This window comes from Ostrinia nubilalis, chromosome 24 (genome assembly GCF_963855985.1).
Source record: "Ostrinia nubilalis chromosome 24, ilOstNubi1.1, whole genome shotgun sequence".
NCBI lineage: Eukaryota > Metazoa > Arthropoda > Insecta > Lepidoptera > Crambidae > Ostrinia > Ostrinia nubilalis.
This window is the reverse complement of record NC_087111.1, coordinates 10,471,318-10,488,892: the sequence shown is the minus strand read 5'-3', so window position 1 is coordinate 10,488,892 and position 17,575 is coordinate 10,471,318. Positions and strand designations below refer to the sequence as shown.

The 17,575-nt window shown below is 36.4% G+C and overlaps 1 protein-coding gene across 1 annotated transcript in view; it reads right to left on the bottom strand.

Moving 5' to 3' along the window:
• Nucleotides 1–342: 342 nt before the first annotated feature.
• The window catches only part of LOC135083966 (homeotic protein empty spiracles-like), a 46,478-nt gene continuing 29,245 nt past the window's right edge, over nucleotides 343–17,575 (bottom strand). The window contains exon 3 of the mRNA XM_063978729.1: nucleotides 343–2,293. Within this exon, the coding sequence (XP_063834799.1) occupies nucleotides 2,096–2,293 (198 nt within the window). The 3' untranslated portion in view covers nucleotides 343–2,095. The remainder of the gene's footprint in view (nucleotides 2,294–17,575) is intronic.

The following is a 17,575-nucleotide window of genomic DNA, read 5'->3' as shown; positions in this document are numbered from 1 at the left end:
ACCAACGCGGCAACTATTTAAAGACATAGGTACAAAGGTCAAAACCCAATTGTTTTTCGATTTACTGTAAAATCTATTTTTTGTAGCATTATAATGTAGTGGGTAGAGCTGGCAAAAAGTAACGTAATTGATCTTTTCTCAGCCATACATTTTATTCTTCCTCTTTTTTAAGGCAATAATTTGTACTTTCAGAAATCAAGACGCAATATCTCTTCGTCCCATACTTAGTAACAAGAAATTAATTAAAATAATCAGCTACGTTTCATCGAAGGAGGAAGGAAAGTTTGAAACAGTTGTCAAAATTATTATGATAATGTGTTTTTATACTTTTTATACAGCATATCAGAAACCTTGTTACATCTTATGTTGTTTTAATTATTCTCATTTTGTTACAGAAAGGGAAAATGTTATGTCCTGGCGTTTTTATAAAATTAATGTCAAAATAAATACTAAGCTTTTGCGGCTTCTACGACCTTAAGTTGTCTGTGACGTGCTCAAAATGGCGAATGAGCTTAATGCACGATTATAAGCCTAATTTGTATTTTCTTTTCCGTCTTTTGTTCGTTTGATTTACGATGACGAGTATCGAGTTCTCGTATCGATTTACGAATCGATTTAAAACAACGTATTTAGGTATTACCGGTGTGGTAATAACTTGTTTTGGGAACGGTATGCGTTTTTAAACAACTAACAATGGATTGAATTTTAATGAAATATTTTCTCTTTGTCTTTATTTTGTCTTTTCGACAGACTGTTAGACTTATATAAACATTTAAGATCTGCTTACTGTATGTCCTTTAAGTGACACAATAAATGCTTTATTGGTTGATTGATTACTCAATGTAGAGTCAACCAACGTAGGCCTACGTTCATCAATGTTGATATCTTTTAGTTATTTTTGTTTTTTCGCTCTACATTTTTGAGATAATTAGGTTGTGTTTTATATTGTCCTCAAATATAACGCAATTAACTTTTAAAAGTAAAACAAGCAAAAGACAATAAATCTTGTAGTTCCTAAAAGTAGTTTTGACGAAAATAGAGTGGTTTAATTTTAGCCACACAAAAATCCCAGAGGCACTATTCCGAAACCTAAAAATAGATTGTAATTAGCTATTTTTATTCTTTGCGCAATAGAAATCAAAAGTTCGTTTCTTCGAAATAAAAAGTAGGTTTTTAAGAAGTCTATCCCTAGTTCATAGTCTTCCCTAGAAGTTAATCCGGTAAGTGTGTTCATAAAAAACCGGTATGTAAAATGTAGAGTCAATAGTGACTATTAATATAATGAAATTGTGTTTTATAACACGCTTAACTATTGATCTTAGAACCCATAACGCATTCTTGACCATATTAAATATGATTGTAGTCACGTTGTATGCTCACTTCGAGCGCGTACGCCTACCACAGATAATATCGCCCAAATCGAGCGCGTAGACAAATAGCCATAGAGAACAATCGTCAACAGATTAAAAACAATTTCGTGCCGTCCACGCAATTACTGAACGCGATCCGAGCCCAAGATAGACCGTTTCTGAACGTATCTCTTAATAATAGGCCAAACGATGCAATAATCGCCTCCATCTCTATAAATATCGACCGTCCTGCTCCAACGCGCGGTTATTATATCCGCCTATCCTCTTCACCGTTGACAGAGCTCGTTTAGAAACCACGACCTATCAGCCTTTAAGATCTAAATGTCTAATTGTACCCACATCACCGAGGAACGCATTCGAAGAGGCATTTTTAATTAATTTAGCCCCAAAACTATTATAATACGACCAATTTTGTTATCTAATAAGTCATGACGCGCTAACAAGCCGCCATCTTGAAATGTGGACCGTTAAATTAATGACACGTTCCGTTTTCAAAATATGTTTAACAAATTGGTGTGAATTAACCTTTTTTTAGTGAATTGGAGTCGTCGATTGAATTTTGTGGAAGATTAAACTTCATGGTTGTAAATTAAAGTTTCTTAATCAAAGTTGGATTAGCTAATCCAAATAGAATCAATCTCGGATCGATCTCGAATAAATAAAGAGTAATTAACGTCTATAACTAAGTTACAATTAATATTTACAGTCACTGTGTCCTGAAACTTTTACGTTTCGTTTTCACTTTCACTTAAATCGTCCATATCCATGTCTATTAGTTCTTCGTCTTCTTCGTAGGAGTTGTTGAACTGGCTGCCGTCGTCTGGCTTGGAGCTCGAGGAACCAGATTTGGTGCCAGTCTTTGCTTCTTCTTCTTGCTGCATCCTTTTATGCTTCGTTCTTCTATTTTGGAACCATACTTTTACCTGTGGAAGAAGAAATTTTGATTTTAGTCAATTGCAAAGACGTAATTTACCTACTATACCGATTGTTATACAACTTATTATAAAATATGACACATCCTCGTGTCAAATCAATTTTTTAAAGTATTGAAATCAAATTATGCAAACACCACAAGCTATTACCCTGACGTGTAATTAATAATATGAAATTATCATTCTAATAACTATTATATGGCCGTGGGAAATAATAAATATCTTTCCTTTTATTACACATCAAGCTACGAAAAACATGTTCATAGTAATAATAAACGATAAAGGATTGAGGGAAGAGCCAATAAAAATCCAACGCAACCCTCTCGCGTTCATTTATCATTTACTATTGAAAGAAAATCCAACGTCGAAAAGTTTTCTAGTTTCCCGCGCAAAATCTCCGCCATATTGTGCCATTTGTCACGCGGGTAATGGCTTGTGAAATCTATTCAGATTGTATCCAGCCAGGGTCGGGATGCAAGGCCAATAAACAAGGAGGGTTAATGCGTATAGCTTAAAAAGTTTCGTGGAAATAGGTTGGATGTACGGATGCCTTCGCCAATAAAAATAACGTTTTTACTCTTTACTATTTAAAAAAAAACTTAAGAGAAAAGAAATCATTTGGCGCAATAATTTGTCATAAATGAAGCTATTAATTAATAAAGTTAGAAATGAAAAAGTTTAAAGCTTATATGTTTTAGGCTGAGTTGCACCACCTAACTTTGTCCGTAACTATAACATTATATTATCTGTGATATAACGATAACCGGTGTTTTTTGTATGAAGGTTGACAGTTTTTAGACGTTTGTCAAAGTTAAAGTAAGATGGTGCAACCGAGCCTAAGGCTGGGTTGCTGCACCATCTTATTTTAAGGCCGTTTGGTGTAGTGGTTCAGAACGGACTACTATGCCGAGAGGTCCCGGGTTCGATTCCCGGCCGGGCAGAAATTGAAATGATGAATTTTAATTTCTGTGACGGGTCTGGGTGTTACTATGTATAATAATATGTATGTATTTAAAAAAAGTATATAAGTAGTATATCCGTTAAGCTAGCACCCATAACACAAGCATTAAGTTGCTTACTTTGGGGCTAGCTGGCGCTGTGTGAAATTGTCCAAAGATTTATTTATTATTTATTTATAGTTACCGTTAAAGTTAGGTGGTGCAACTCGGCCTTAGTGTTCTACCTTTAGCAAACATATGGTTAACCCTATCGACTTTAATTATATTTTCATTTAGACTTCGATGATGTCGGTAAATAAACAAGGTCATACTTTCACGCTATAATATTGTGTGTACGAATGTTTGGAATTTCATGAAAATACTTAGTATAAATGCATAGCAAGATAGCAAAATATGTTCACTGTATTCTTTGGCAAAAGCCAATTCGTAATTCAGCCTACAAATGCATTGTTTTTATACAAAAACCAATAAAACTGTATTCCATTGAAATTATTTTACTGGTGACTTTATCCACTACAAGTAAATGTAATTTATTGCATGTTTGTATGTAATTTCACGGCAATGTATTACCGCTTACATATTGGAGTGGTGTTTTAAAAGCAATACAGTTTATGCTTATGGAAAATTGGAAAATTATTGCCAATTGAAAAAGCTAAGACGCCATTTTGGTATTGCTTATTTTATGTTCGATAACGAATGATGGGTTTAACGTTTTAGTATTCGATTGTTTTGCGAAAAATGTTTTTCTTGTTACATAAATGTATGTAACAAGAAATACATTTTGACTAATACATATAAAAAAAGCTAAATTTGACTTCTAACTTAGTTCTAACATACTATTAAGAACTGACTCTACTAAGTAACAAAATAATACTAATGATAAAAATATGTAGCCGAATGACAAAAAGAACGTGATCTCTACATAAATTCATAAAAATAGTCCAACAAAAAACATTATTGTCACAAAAAATATCTTTCGTAATTACACTAGTCTCAAAATACTTTCAGCACCTCCAATCTAACGTGGTAACTAATTTAATTTGCTTCATTAATGTTCTTAAATTAACGTTGTCCAATGATGCGACTAGAGCTGAGAAAAAAAAGTTTTTTTTTTGTTTTCAGCAGAAAAAGCGAAGGCATCTGATTGGCCGATGCTTTCCAGTCCAGAGGCTGGGGGGTTCCCTTCTAATACGGCATTAGTATGGCCACGGTACATTAAGTGGGTACCAAACATCAAATATCAATCAGGGAGCTTCCTGGCCTTTTGAGGGTAATGGTGCGTGGAGAGGGGAGGGTGATGGTGTGTTGATTGGTAGATTTAAATATCGAAGGTTTATTGATTTGAATTTGTTTAGGTTATAGCAAAGCTTCCATGTTTAGTTTAAAAAATGCACTGATTTATTAATGAAATAATAAATTGATTTTCAAAATGTTTTGCCGGTTTAGTTTTAAACATAATGCAGAGTTTGCATGGCATTATTTACAACTTAAACACAAATAAAAAATATAAATTACATTTTTGACAAAACACGATATAATAGTTCACTGAAAAAAGTGTTCAGTTACTGCTTACTAAAAAGTGATCACCAAACACTTTGCTTTGAGGAACAAAATGTTGTGTAAATTATTAAATAAACAATTTTGTAGTGAACGAAACTTGGTTTGGTTATAGTTAACATTTAGTTTGCCAGTAATTTTCCGAAAATAGCACCTGATTCCTGTACATCTATACTATCTATACTAATATTATAAATGCGAAAGTAACTCTGTATGTTTGTCTGTCTGTCTGTCTTGCTTTCACGCCTAAACCACTGAGCCAATTTTAATTAAATTTGGCATAGAGATAGTTTGAGTCCCGGATAAGGACATAGGATAGTTTTTATCCCGGTTTTTGAAACAGGGAAGCGCGCGATAAAGTTTTTCTGTGACAGACGAAATTCCACGAGGGCGAAGCCGCGGGCGGAAAGCTAGTTCATAATACTTAAGTACAGTCGACAGCACATCAAGCTATACATTTTCGTTGCAATGTCGCCCCTATCGCAACTACGTAAGATACCACAGTGTTTACGTTGACGTGCTGTTGACCGTACATGCAATGAACAAATGCATCAAGAAAAGTCTGTCATTCGCACAACCTCAACGGAAGGTATGTAACACATACCTCACTTAATGTAACACATACCTCATTTTAATGCCGACAATTAACTCCTCAGCGTTACATTGTCTTCTTTTGTTTCCCTATTATCCTCATACGACTGTAAACCATACAGTATATTTAGCAGCAATAAATCTAATTTTACTGCCTGTACAACCGAGTAAAATTCGGCTTTGTTCTCACAAACGGCACATCAACATTAACATAGTTGAATCTTATTCAGTTATATTAAGAGCTATATTAAAACAAAAATCTACAGTGCCATGTGCTGTGCAATAAGTAAGCAATAACTACCAGGTTTTGTGAGTAGAGATGTCATTTTGTTAACCCTTTGTGTGCGTGATGACATTGTAAGCAATGGAAGGTATGATTAGTACGAAGTTACTGTTAATACTTAACGTATTCATACTGTTCAATGTTCATATATGGAAGCTTTGTTGTAGTAAAAGCATGATTTCTGTGTGAATTTTCCGCTTAACTATCAGTAAGTATCCGTTTTTGAGTAAGGTTTTTCAGAAAAATATAAGAAATTAGGCAAAATTATTTAAAAAAAATAGGTTGATTGGCGCGAAAAGGTAACTTCTGGTTAACTTTCGTTTGCATTAAAAGTATTTTGAAATATGTAGAGACTATCCAGTTCCAAATAATATTATGTCCGGCTCTATCTACTTCAAGCATTCAAGTTTTCATTAAAGAAAACTCTTTAGTTATTTCTTATTCATAATTTATCTATTTAATATTGAGAAACAACTAAATTAAAGATATAGGCTAAGTTATTGCGTAAAATTAAATCAATTTCTACATTATTTATTTTATCAAACGACACTGATAATCTCTTTTTTTAGAAGATTGACTGTTCCGTGTCAATATTTCAAATTTTAATAAATTTTTATTCCAAACAAGTAGCAAATAAATTGGCTCCATTCTCCAGCAGGCATCTCATTTTTCACTCAAAATCTGAGCGAGACAAAACATACATAAAACATGACTTACAACGCTATACGTCTCCCAAGAGTTATTCAGGAATTAGGGTCCCGTAAAACTTACGAAATGAACTTTATTTCATTGGGGAAGGGGTCAGAATTGGTTGGCAAAGTGTTGATGGGCCCCAGGGACCGTTCACCATGGTTTCGCAAATTTGAACTGTTAGTATTGATGAGTTGTTCATGATACCAATCTCAATTGGGGTTTGCGGGTGTGCCCCTTGATTTAAAATAAATAAGGTGAATTAATACTCACCGTGTTTTTAATTTATCTTTATTTCTGTGTTGCCATATGTTCTAAAATGTTACTGGGAGTTGAGAAATTCTGAAAACTTCATAAGTCTTCTTATATTTGAATTAAGTTAATTTAGCGGTTATAATAAAGACTGAAATAGTCATTTTTACCCGACTACGGCAAAGCAAAAGGAGGGTTATGATTTTGACAGGCTATGTATGTATGTATGTATGTTCATGTGTTCCCTCGTAACTTCTAAACTACTTATCAGAATTCGACAAATGACATATCATTAGAAGCGTCTTAATTGTCCGCTGGTTATAGGCTATATGGAGTTTCACAAAATCTAATGTGGCGCCCTCTAGCGGACAAAACATACAGAGTAAAAAAATAAAGTTAAGATAAATATGCCGTGTTTGGTATCATTTGAAAGCGCTTTACTTGTACATTTTGAATATATATATTACTAGCATTTGCTTGTGACTTTACCTGTATTCATGGGCTGATTGCATATAATTCACATCTTTTCGTTCGTAGCTTCTTTACTACTTATTAGTTCATCAATTTAACTTTTGTTAATATTATGCGCCACAAATGCACTTTATCACCAAAATAGTACAAATAATAACAAGTAAAAAAACTAAAACCCAACTACGACAAAAAACGACGCTGAAAAAGTATAAAACAAGATTTTCAGAATACTGAACTGAACAAAGTTGCTAATGTAGGTAGTTGCATAGTAATTTTTATGTTTGGAAAGGCGTAGTCACACGTTACATGTATACCTACCTACCGTAGCACTTTGACAACGTGTGACTACGCCTTTCCAAACATAAAAATTACTATGCAACTACCTACATTAGCAACTTTGTTCAGTTCAGTATTCTGAAAATCTTGTTTTATACTTTTTCAGCGTCGTTTTTTGTCGTAGTTGGGTTTTAGTTTTTCTTACTTAAATTTATCACGATCTACGTTATAAAATCATCTAAATATTTATTACACTTGTGAACACAAAACCTATGTAAGAAGCTGTAACTTTTTTATTTTACTGTATACTTTCAGATGTCCAAGAAAGACGGATCATCGGTTGTCATACGCACTTGAATTGTTAGATAAATGATCCATACTTATTTTGTTTTCCGAAATTTAGTGCAATCACACAAAAGTTGAATGAAATTGACACATAAATTCATTTACTACGTTTTGAACTTCGACCGACCATAAACTCGCACACAAAAGCGTTACAAACAACTGTCCTAAACAAATGAACAAGCAATTATCGTCTTCTGATGCAAATTTAATGTCCCAACTCCACCCGTGGAATGACAATAAAATTTTAATTCACCCTCATACAGAGAAAAATGCATCTGCCGACATTGTTACCCGAAAGAATACCCCGCGGAATAGTAACCAACTGTGTCGATCATTCTCGAATAATAAAACTCATAAGTCTCCACAAACAATTGCTTTAATAGGGTAGGGAGAGCACATCATAACGCTACCCGTACTAAATAAATAGAGGGCAGCACTGGCAACACGGCCCAAATGCGATTAAGTACTTATGTACGCGATCATACCGTTCCCCTACGGATTAACAGCTGACAGAGACGGCCTGAGACGCGGCCGAGAGTGCGAGAGAGATGCAAAAGGAGGGGAGATACGCAATTAAGGGGGTAGAGCGTGAATTGGGCCAAAATTTAAGCGAAAAGCTATTTATCTCTATATTACTTTATTGTCGATCCATTAGCGTGCGAGCGGGACGGAGCGGTGTGGGAGAGAGAGAAGCTATTACGCGACAAATTGGGGTTGTTAGGTATTTGCCATTTTTACGAGTTACGTTCTCCCTAGTGGTTCCGTCGGATTGCGTGCGAGAGAGACGGTGTGCGAGATGTGACTGGTTGGAGCGAGACGGACAATCGTGACATTTAATGTAGTTGTGAAAGATCAATTGGAGGTTCTAATGGTCTCTTTGTGATATTATAATTGGTAACGGGTTAAGCAATTTATATTGCCCGGTTAGTTTTCTTGATTAATGTTTGGCTTAGAAAATTATGGGTAGCCATTTTGTGGGTAATCTTAAGTAATAATAGCTGTAATGATGGTTTACAAATAAGAATTTTTGAAACACGTTTGATTATTGCGTGCGCGTAATTTCGCTACTGCGTGTATTATTAACGTGACATGTTAATGATGAACAGATAGAATTGGTTATAATGTTAATAAGCACGTCGATAGTTACGATAGATGAAGAATTTACTTTCAATAATGTAATCAGTGTCTGAAATAAATTGTTGCCAAATTATTTTGTGACATTCCATCTTCTTTCTAGCTATAGATTGCTGTTTGTTGCTTTAGAAAATTACACACTTATAATAAACTAGCGGCCGCCCGCGACTTCGTACGCGTGGATCCCGTTTTACCCCCTTAGGGATGGAGTTTCGTAAAATCCTTTCTTAGCGGATGCCTACGTCATAACATCTACCTGCATGCCAAATTTCAGCCCGATCCGTCCAATGGTTTGAGCTGTGTACTGAATAAACTATTTCATTTCATTTCAAAGCTACTGCCGCGACACAAGCACAGCTTAGGTACTCATACAGTCAGCATCAAATAGTTTGTGACACCCATAGTGGCCAAAAGTTGACAACTTAAACTTATTCCAATTGTAACATAGACGTCTTGCGAACTTTGACTACTTTAAGTGTCACGAACTAGTATTTGAACGCTGACTGTACAACGAAGGGTGTTGTTTGTTAACATTTTATTAGCAATAAATGACTTTTTATTGTTTTACTTTACTTTATCTTAAGCAGTTGTGATAAGAGCGATTTTATAAATTAGTTTACTGTTGTTGACTGTACCTTTCAGCAAGGCTACATGCAAAGTACAGCGGAATTAGTAACGCGCCGCATTGAATCGTATTCGAAGCGGAAACGGCTCGCGCGATAGCATCGTTTAGGTTAACATCGGTTAGGGTTAGCTTAACTGGACTTAAAGAGGTTAAACCCATTTGTATTAACGTACCATAGCGTAGGTACACTGGTATGGTAAAGAACGCGGATTTCGTAGCTTGATAGATGTAAATAGGGAGTAATTTTTGTTTATTTCAGAGAACTGTTGTAGTCTATGGGTCTATGTGAAATGTCTCTCTGGATGTGATAGGTCTATGACTCTCTTTATAAAATAAAGAAAGATAAATAAATATAAGATTAAATGTGTATATAAGATTTTAAACATTCGCGTTCCATTTCAACTAAAATAGAAAGACACGGGACTTAACGCGTTTCGGCCGAAACGTCAAGCCGTGAGTACATAATGTAACTCATTAATAAACGTCGCGTTAAGACCCGTGTCTTTATATTAAAGTTAAATGTGTATATGCCAGACAGTGTAGGATTAAGTGATACTTTGTACTTATTTTAAGATCTTTCTGTAACCTTGTTTCCATATACAATAAAGAACTTACTGGACTAGACTTTACGAAATTTCAAATTTGGGATTAATCACATCTATCTTGTCCAACGAACGCTGCATCCCCTCTACTTGATCGTTAAATAGTTAGTGAAATAAGTTAATTTTAATTTACGTTAGGCACTATAAGGAAGTACAATCTTAATGCTTTTAATTAAAGTTAATTTACAGTTAAATTTAACAAAAGGTTAGAGCTTTATAGTGCGGCGTTGGCTCTATCTCGCCTTCAGCAAGTAGTAAAATAACATTAACATCCGGATAGAGGAGACCTAGGTGAGTAGTAACAGAAGAGAGTTGTGACATCGATTTTTTGGAACTTATTAACTACTAGCGAGCTTGTAACAATGCGTGTATTTTTGTTCAAATCTCGAGCTAACAAATGCGTGCTTCTGGGAGCTTGCTGATTTTTTTTGTGTTGAGCGGCTATTCTACTTCTATAAAGTCCCTATCACTGCGACCGGTATCGATCTATTGTGAGCGCCACTGTTTTCCTTACATTTCGCCTCCGAGTCCTGCATCTATTAGGTAGGCAGTATCTTTTGGGGGCGATATGTTTTATACCCTGTGGGCTTAGGATGTGTTTGCCCAGGTGTAAGCTCCGCTTGCGCATCAAAGGTCCGCAGTCCGTGAGGATGTGTAGTGCGTTGCATGCGCTTCACTGATAGATAGAACTTCGAACTCCTATGTTCTTCTGATTAATTTCCTTGCGGGTCCAATGACAGTTAACTTTCCCCGGGACAAACTTGACCTTCACTGGTTGGGTTTTTATTGGCGGTCAAGCTGTAGATCCTAGCTACACAGGAATTGCAGAATAGTCCCGTTTGATAGTTACTGAGTTCCAAAAAATCTCCTCTGTTACAACTCACCTCGGTCTCCCCTACAATAATTAAAGTTCATCGACCCAAGTTCTATCTTCAAACCGTTCGGTTTAGTGTTGCCAGCAATAACTATATCCGCCCAGGAAATATTAGTTACTGCTTATTTATAAAATCAATTTGTAATCAACGAGTGAAATAGGCGTTGAATATAACAAGTAAATGTATATTATATACCGGACTTTGTATATAAATGGGCGATTGATTGATTTGACTTCCTGTCTTTTTATTTACTTGCTTCACCTGTCTCTATTTTGGACAGTCATAAAATTGTTATACGACCCGCCCAATCATGTGACTTTTTTATTTGTAAATGGCTTAACCTGACTTCCACAACCTAACTTTAACCGTAATTATAACGATAACCGGTGCTTTTTGTATGGAGTTTTTGATTTTTGACGTTTGTTCAAGTTAAAGTAAGATGATGCAACCCGGCTGGGTTACAAAGCTACTAAGTCTAGCTTTGTTCTCGTTGTCAAATTAGGTGCATAATCCCTGTTAACCCCTCGGAGTAAGCAAATATTCTTGTATCAGAAATGGGTTTACCACATTAGTTCAACGGTCGAGGGGATCCAACTAGAGTTCCTTGATTCTCTATTCGACAGTCCGGTACCAAAGTCTTGGGGCTATTTTTGCCTCTGAATTATATTTTGTAAGGTACTATAAAAATAATTACATTAAAAAAAATGCTTTTAACTTGAAAGTAGAGAGAGACTATTAATTAAAATTGAACGATAGCACACGAAGCTAAAAACTGTAGCATGTTATCAACTTGTAATCATCATCACTATCAGGTGAGATACAAGCCAAGAGCTTCCTCGTTGAGGATAAAAAAAAATATTTAGTTGCTATTTTGCAAGAAAAAATATAGTCTAAAGTTGTTGTAAAGTTGCTAGTGACTGTACCATACATTATATCTCATGTATTTCTGGTGCACAGACCTCGTAAGACACAGATCAGAAGCATTAAGACGCTCAATCACCCTGTCGCATTCCCGCAGTGCCTCGTGTTAACCTCTCGGCACCCGCGGCTCCTCCCCCGGGGTGAATAGAGGGCGAAACGGGTGGGGTAAAAGGAGGGTGACGCGCCTGCGTCGTCTGAGATTGAGAGGTGTTGATTTAGTTAATCAGACCAAACTTCAGCTGGGGGGATGGTTTCATTGCCGGATTAACCCTTGTTAAGTAATTGGGCAGCGTTTAACATTTTGCGTGTCAGTATTTGAAGGTAATATGATGCGTGGAGACTAAAAATTACGAAATATAAACTTGTGCTCAGTTTTAGTGTGAACTAGCAACGCTTTAGATCAGATAGGCTCATCAAAATAATGCTACATTATTCAGGTCAAAACTTGACATTTCAACGGACACTTTCTAAAATAATTCAAAAATGACATTTCGATTCATATTGGATGTTGCCTATTGCTCAAACGTCAAATTATCGATTTTAAATGCCAGCCAAGCGGGTCGAAACATTGAGCAGTTTTTACTGCTTTACAACTGGTCTTTACCATCGTATATTCCATAACATTACCTATATTCAATTTTACCACCCTGTTCGTGCCAATTACTTCCGATTCATACCATACTTGCAATATCATATCTTTACAATTAAAGGCACTACTTATAAGCCATTCACGCCGTTTCTAACATTGTTATGCCTAGACAAGATTAACTACACTCAAATACTGTTAGCTAACCAAAGCATCAGTGTCAATTTGGAAGTTTTTTATTTATTTATTTTTTATTCTGAACTATCTGCGGTCGTAGTGACAGTTTCAGTTCTGTACATCTCATGATGTATCACCTCGATCCTTAAGAAAGTTCAATTCTTTCGAAGTGAACCTCCAAGTCTCAACAAAATTTTAAAACATTGAAAAGAACCCTCTTTCCATCCAATAATCGAATTACGCACGGCAAACATTTTACGTTAATCGCGCAGCTGGCCGATAATGGGCCCAAATTGCCGGCCCAGAACCTGTCGTCGCGTCCGAGTGGTTAACTGTGAGCGAGTTATGCGAGAGCTCTAAAATCTTTTTTGACTTTAAACAAAGTTTTGAACAAATATTGGTTTAATTTTACACTTTATTATGAGTATTGCAGATTGGTCGGCGAGTCGTTGTTATTATATCTATTTTTAGTTCTTTTACATTACGTACTAAGTCTAATTGCAGACTTGTAATCCTAAACACCAGGCACTGAAAACCAGCATTGAAGTCCTTGGTCACTGTGGGTCACGACATACCTATGCTTAGTTGAGACTTATTACAATGGACATCGAATCTTTCTTTGTGTTCTTATGTGCAACCGTTATTATTATGCCTATTTGTAAAAAAAAATCTATCAGAAAAATCTCTCTTCAAGACCGTGACTACTGGAGCTGTCTGATTGATTATATGTACTAATTTATAACTTATCCACCAGTCTCACGAACCTATAACATTATCATAATACTGCAAAACTAACAAAACCTATATCCAGACGCAGAACAAAACCACGTCCGTGATATACGCACAAAAACAATCAATTTACTTCTGATCGGGACACAAAAAGCAACCCGTTGCAGTATAGGAAGCGAAGGAAGCCAGCCGACCAGCACTAAGTCTCAAATACTACATACGCTAAGGCTGGATTGCACCATTTTACTTTAACTTTAACAAACGTCAAAAATCTGTCAAACTCCATACAAAAAACAGCAGTTATCGTTTAAGTTACCGTCAAACTTAGATGGTGCAACTAACGCCCTTATTCACAAACGATGCTTGCATAATTCAAGCAGCAAATCGAACGCACAACGTTGAATAGAGCTCTCACATTGGTTCGTGTGTCACCCTGTGCGTCCACGCGTACTGTGAGACCTCATAGTAATGTTCGTGAATACGGGCGTAAGTCTTAGGCTGGGTTGCACCATCTTACTTTAACTTGGACAAACGTCAAAAATCTGTCAAACTCCATACAAAATACACCGATTATTGTTATAGTCACGTTTAAAGTTAGGTGGTGCAACTCAGCCATAAAGTTGTACAACACTGAAGTGTCCTAGATATGACATTGACAGGAGGGAGCTACTATCAATACTGAGTTATTAGTTCCGATGTTTTCCACTCGAGGTTTTAAAATCGTTTGACTTTAGACCAATTTGAAAGTCAAAGTAAAACTGACGTTGTCGTTGTAAATTGACCAGTGTTGTTATCTGACAATATTTGATAGTTACATACCCATATAATTGAAAAAATATTATAAACAATCCTCGTAAAAATCATTGTAAAACCAACAAAACTCTCCAGACAGATCAAAACTAGGTCCGTGATAGTCGTAGACGCCGGCACATCCAGCTATACACAGTGGCACCTTATCTCTTTTTCATAGATGCTATTTTGCCACAGAAATGTGCTATAACCATACAAAAAGAATCAATTTAGCTGATTGGGACACAAAAAGCTGCAGCGTAGGAAGCGAGGGAAGCCAGCCGACCAGCACTAAGTCCCGATAAATACTACAATCAGGCGATGGCTCACCGGTGGGACGTAGTATAGGGAGAACAAACAGGTCAGTCTGTGAGATTGCACACAAGTTCGAATCTACAAGTACTAGATACTACTAAGTCTTGACTCGGAAGACAGGTATAGTATGACATCACCTAACAATTTCCACACTTTTTGTTAACTCCCATAGATTTTGTGTGACAATGCAAGCCTATGACGTAACTGTTTAGACAAGTCAATTGAGTAAATTTTTATAAATTTTAATTTACAGTTGATTGAAAACTAATTGCTACTTACACCATTTTGTGAGTAAAATGATCTCTACTTTAAAAAAGTTGTAAATGCTTTGAAATTAATTAAAAGAAAGATCTTGAAAATATTTTTATATCATTTTGCAACATGTTGTTGTTATGAATAGATTTGATTGCTAATTTTGTGCAAGCACTGGTCGTAGTGGCCGTTTTAGCTGCCCTACCCCCCGATAGTGCCCCAATAAAAAACCAAACTCATCAAAACATAATAAATTAGATCCATACAAGGCTCATTTGACGGTAATTTTATATGTTAATACCGCCTAATTGCTGGAAGTGGTCTCCTCGGTGGCTGAGGTAAACTGCAGTTTTTATCAGAAGACCGTGGCGTGACGCCATCTGGCTCTAAATTCAGTTTTTCAACGCGTTAATAACTTAACGACCGGCAAAAAATGGTAAAAACAATGCTAATGCTGTGCGCTCGGTTGTGGACGGGCGATGTTTGTCTTGAAGATACGGGGACTGTCTGGTAAAGATACTGATAGCTATCTGACTGATAAGTAAGAAATAAAGATCAGTGAATATCAATTCAAACACAATGAGATGTGACACCATAATATCGAGTCGAAATCTAAAACAAAAGTAAATTATGTAGAGACACCGTAAAACTCGTAGAAAGATCCTTGAATCAGTCCGATACCGAATCATTAGGGCCTTTTATTTTATTACAGCCTGATTATTACAGCCTGAAAGACTTGTCACACTGGATGCGGTCTCCGGTCAGGTCCAAGTAGGTAATCCTACTAATATTATAAATGCGAAAGGTTGTGTGGATGTCTGGATGTTTGTTACTCTTTCACGCAAAAACTACTGAATGGATTTTGATGAAACTTTACAGTATTATTGATTATAAACCAGAATAATATATAGGCTATAATTAATGACGATATGTGACCATCTAAATTTCACGTGTGAAGCCGCGGGCAAAAGCTCGTCATACATAATGCGAACTGCGTTTACTTTGACTAGTCCGCAGATCGCATCCAGTGTGGCAAACCCTTAATATATCAATGATCAATGTTAGAATAGTCGTCCGAGAAACAAAGGTCATAGCAGACTTATCGACTCGGAAAGGTATCAACACTGTATCGCCTTTCGCAAGCTGTCATCGCTTTTCGCGCGCTGTCAACCGCTAGTCGAAGCGTTTACGTTACGATGCGGATAAGTGTGCGTTACAATATGGAGTTTCATACAAAGAATACTGACCGCCTCGAGTTGATACGGTTACGATCCCTTTCCGTGTTAATAATACGTCCTATAGGTCATAGCACTGCACTTGCGCACTCAATATTCTAGAAACTCAAACTCAAGAATACATTGCATAGAACATAATACATATTCGCTCAGAAACGAGCGACAGAATCGATACATCAAGTGATGATTACGATGAAGATCAATTAACATCGATTATGAAGCCACTTTCGCCGCAAAATCGTCCGTTTCGCGTTATGCGAGGCCGATCCAAGTAGGCCGCGCGGCCACACCCGGCTGGTGTTACTACCGAGTACGGTCGGCAAAATATTCGAATTCTAATTGCATGCAACAATATAGAAAATACATTTTCTTATCAGTGAATCATTGATGCTGTTGACGCACCAAATCAACTGACAAGAATCATCGACTTTCGACATGTCAAAAGTTATAGAGTACAAGTCGTCGATATGATTCTTTTTTTTTAAGCATAACAAGGCAGATGTTTGACCACAATCGCACCTGATGTTAAGTGGGATGCAGTCTAGGATGGTACATATCTGCCCTGTAAGTGCCTATTCACTCTCACCTTGAAAACGCCCGGATTATAGTCTTCGGGAAAGACAGCAGCAGGCAACGAATTCCAGTCCCTAGCTGTTCGCATTATAAAAGAGTCATCGAAACGCTTAGTAATTCTTTTGAAATAAAGTCACCAACATCAGGCTGTCTAGATGGACTTGGTGTAGTCTTTTCTAAACACAAGAACAATACTGACAATAGTAAATTACATTGTCACAAAAAGGGCCTACAGTCAGTGACATGTTGAGCTAGTCGCAAGGATATGACACTGGTCTTTTTATATTTAGTGCCACTAATATGGTGACCATATCTTGGCCAGTTCATTCATCTGTTACAAAGACGCATTAGAACTTCCGAAATTGAGGAAAGAAAACTCGTTGAAATAAAAACTTTATAAATTCTGATCAAATGGTTTCAATTAAAGAAAATCCTTGTGAAGAAATCTCTTTTCTACTTAATCACTGTTCTTAATGTCTTATAATAATACTAGCTTTCCGCCCGCGGCTTCGCCCGCGTGGAATTTTGTCTGTCACAGAAAAACTTTATCGCGCGCGTCCCTGTTTCAAAAACCGGGATAAAAAACTATCCTATGTTCTTTCCCGGGACTCAAACTATCTCTATGCCAAATTTCATCAAAATCGGTTGCGAGGTTTAAGCGGGAAAGCGTAACAGACAGACAGACAGACAGAGTTACTTTCGCATTTATAATATTAGTTGGGATCTACTTGTAAATAAATAGGGTAACAAAATGGAATCATTATACCATACCAGCTTTTTCCTCTTATTTTACTTTGGGCTGTAAAATCCTGGATTCAGCGTTTATGAGCTATTGGCGTCAGCTATAACTCAATCGCTCAATGACAAAGCAAGCCGATTGAAAGAAGAACACAAAGTTGTTAGCTGAAGATGAGCCAAAAATCAAGCTTCTCTGAAGGTTTAAGTGGCTTAACACTCCGTTTCAAGCTTTATAGGTGGCGTTACATAACTGGTATAGTTGCATACCAGTTCCATGTAAGCGAGGCAAGCGAGTAGA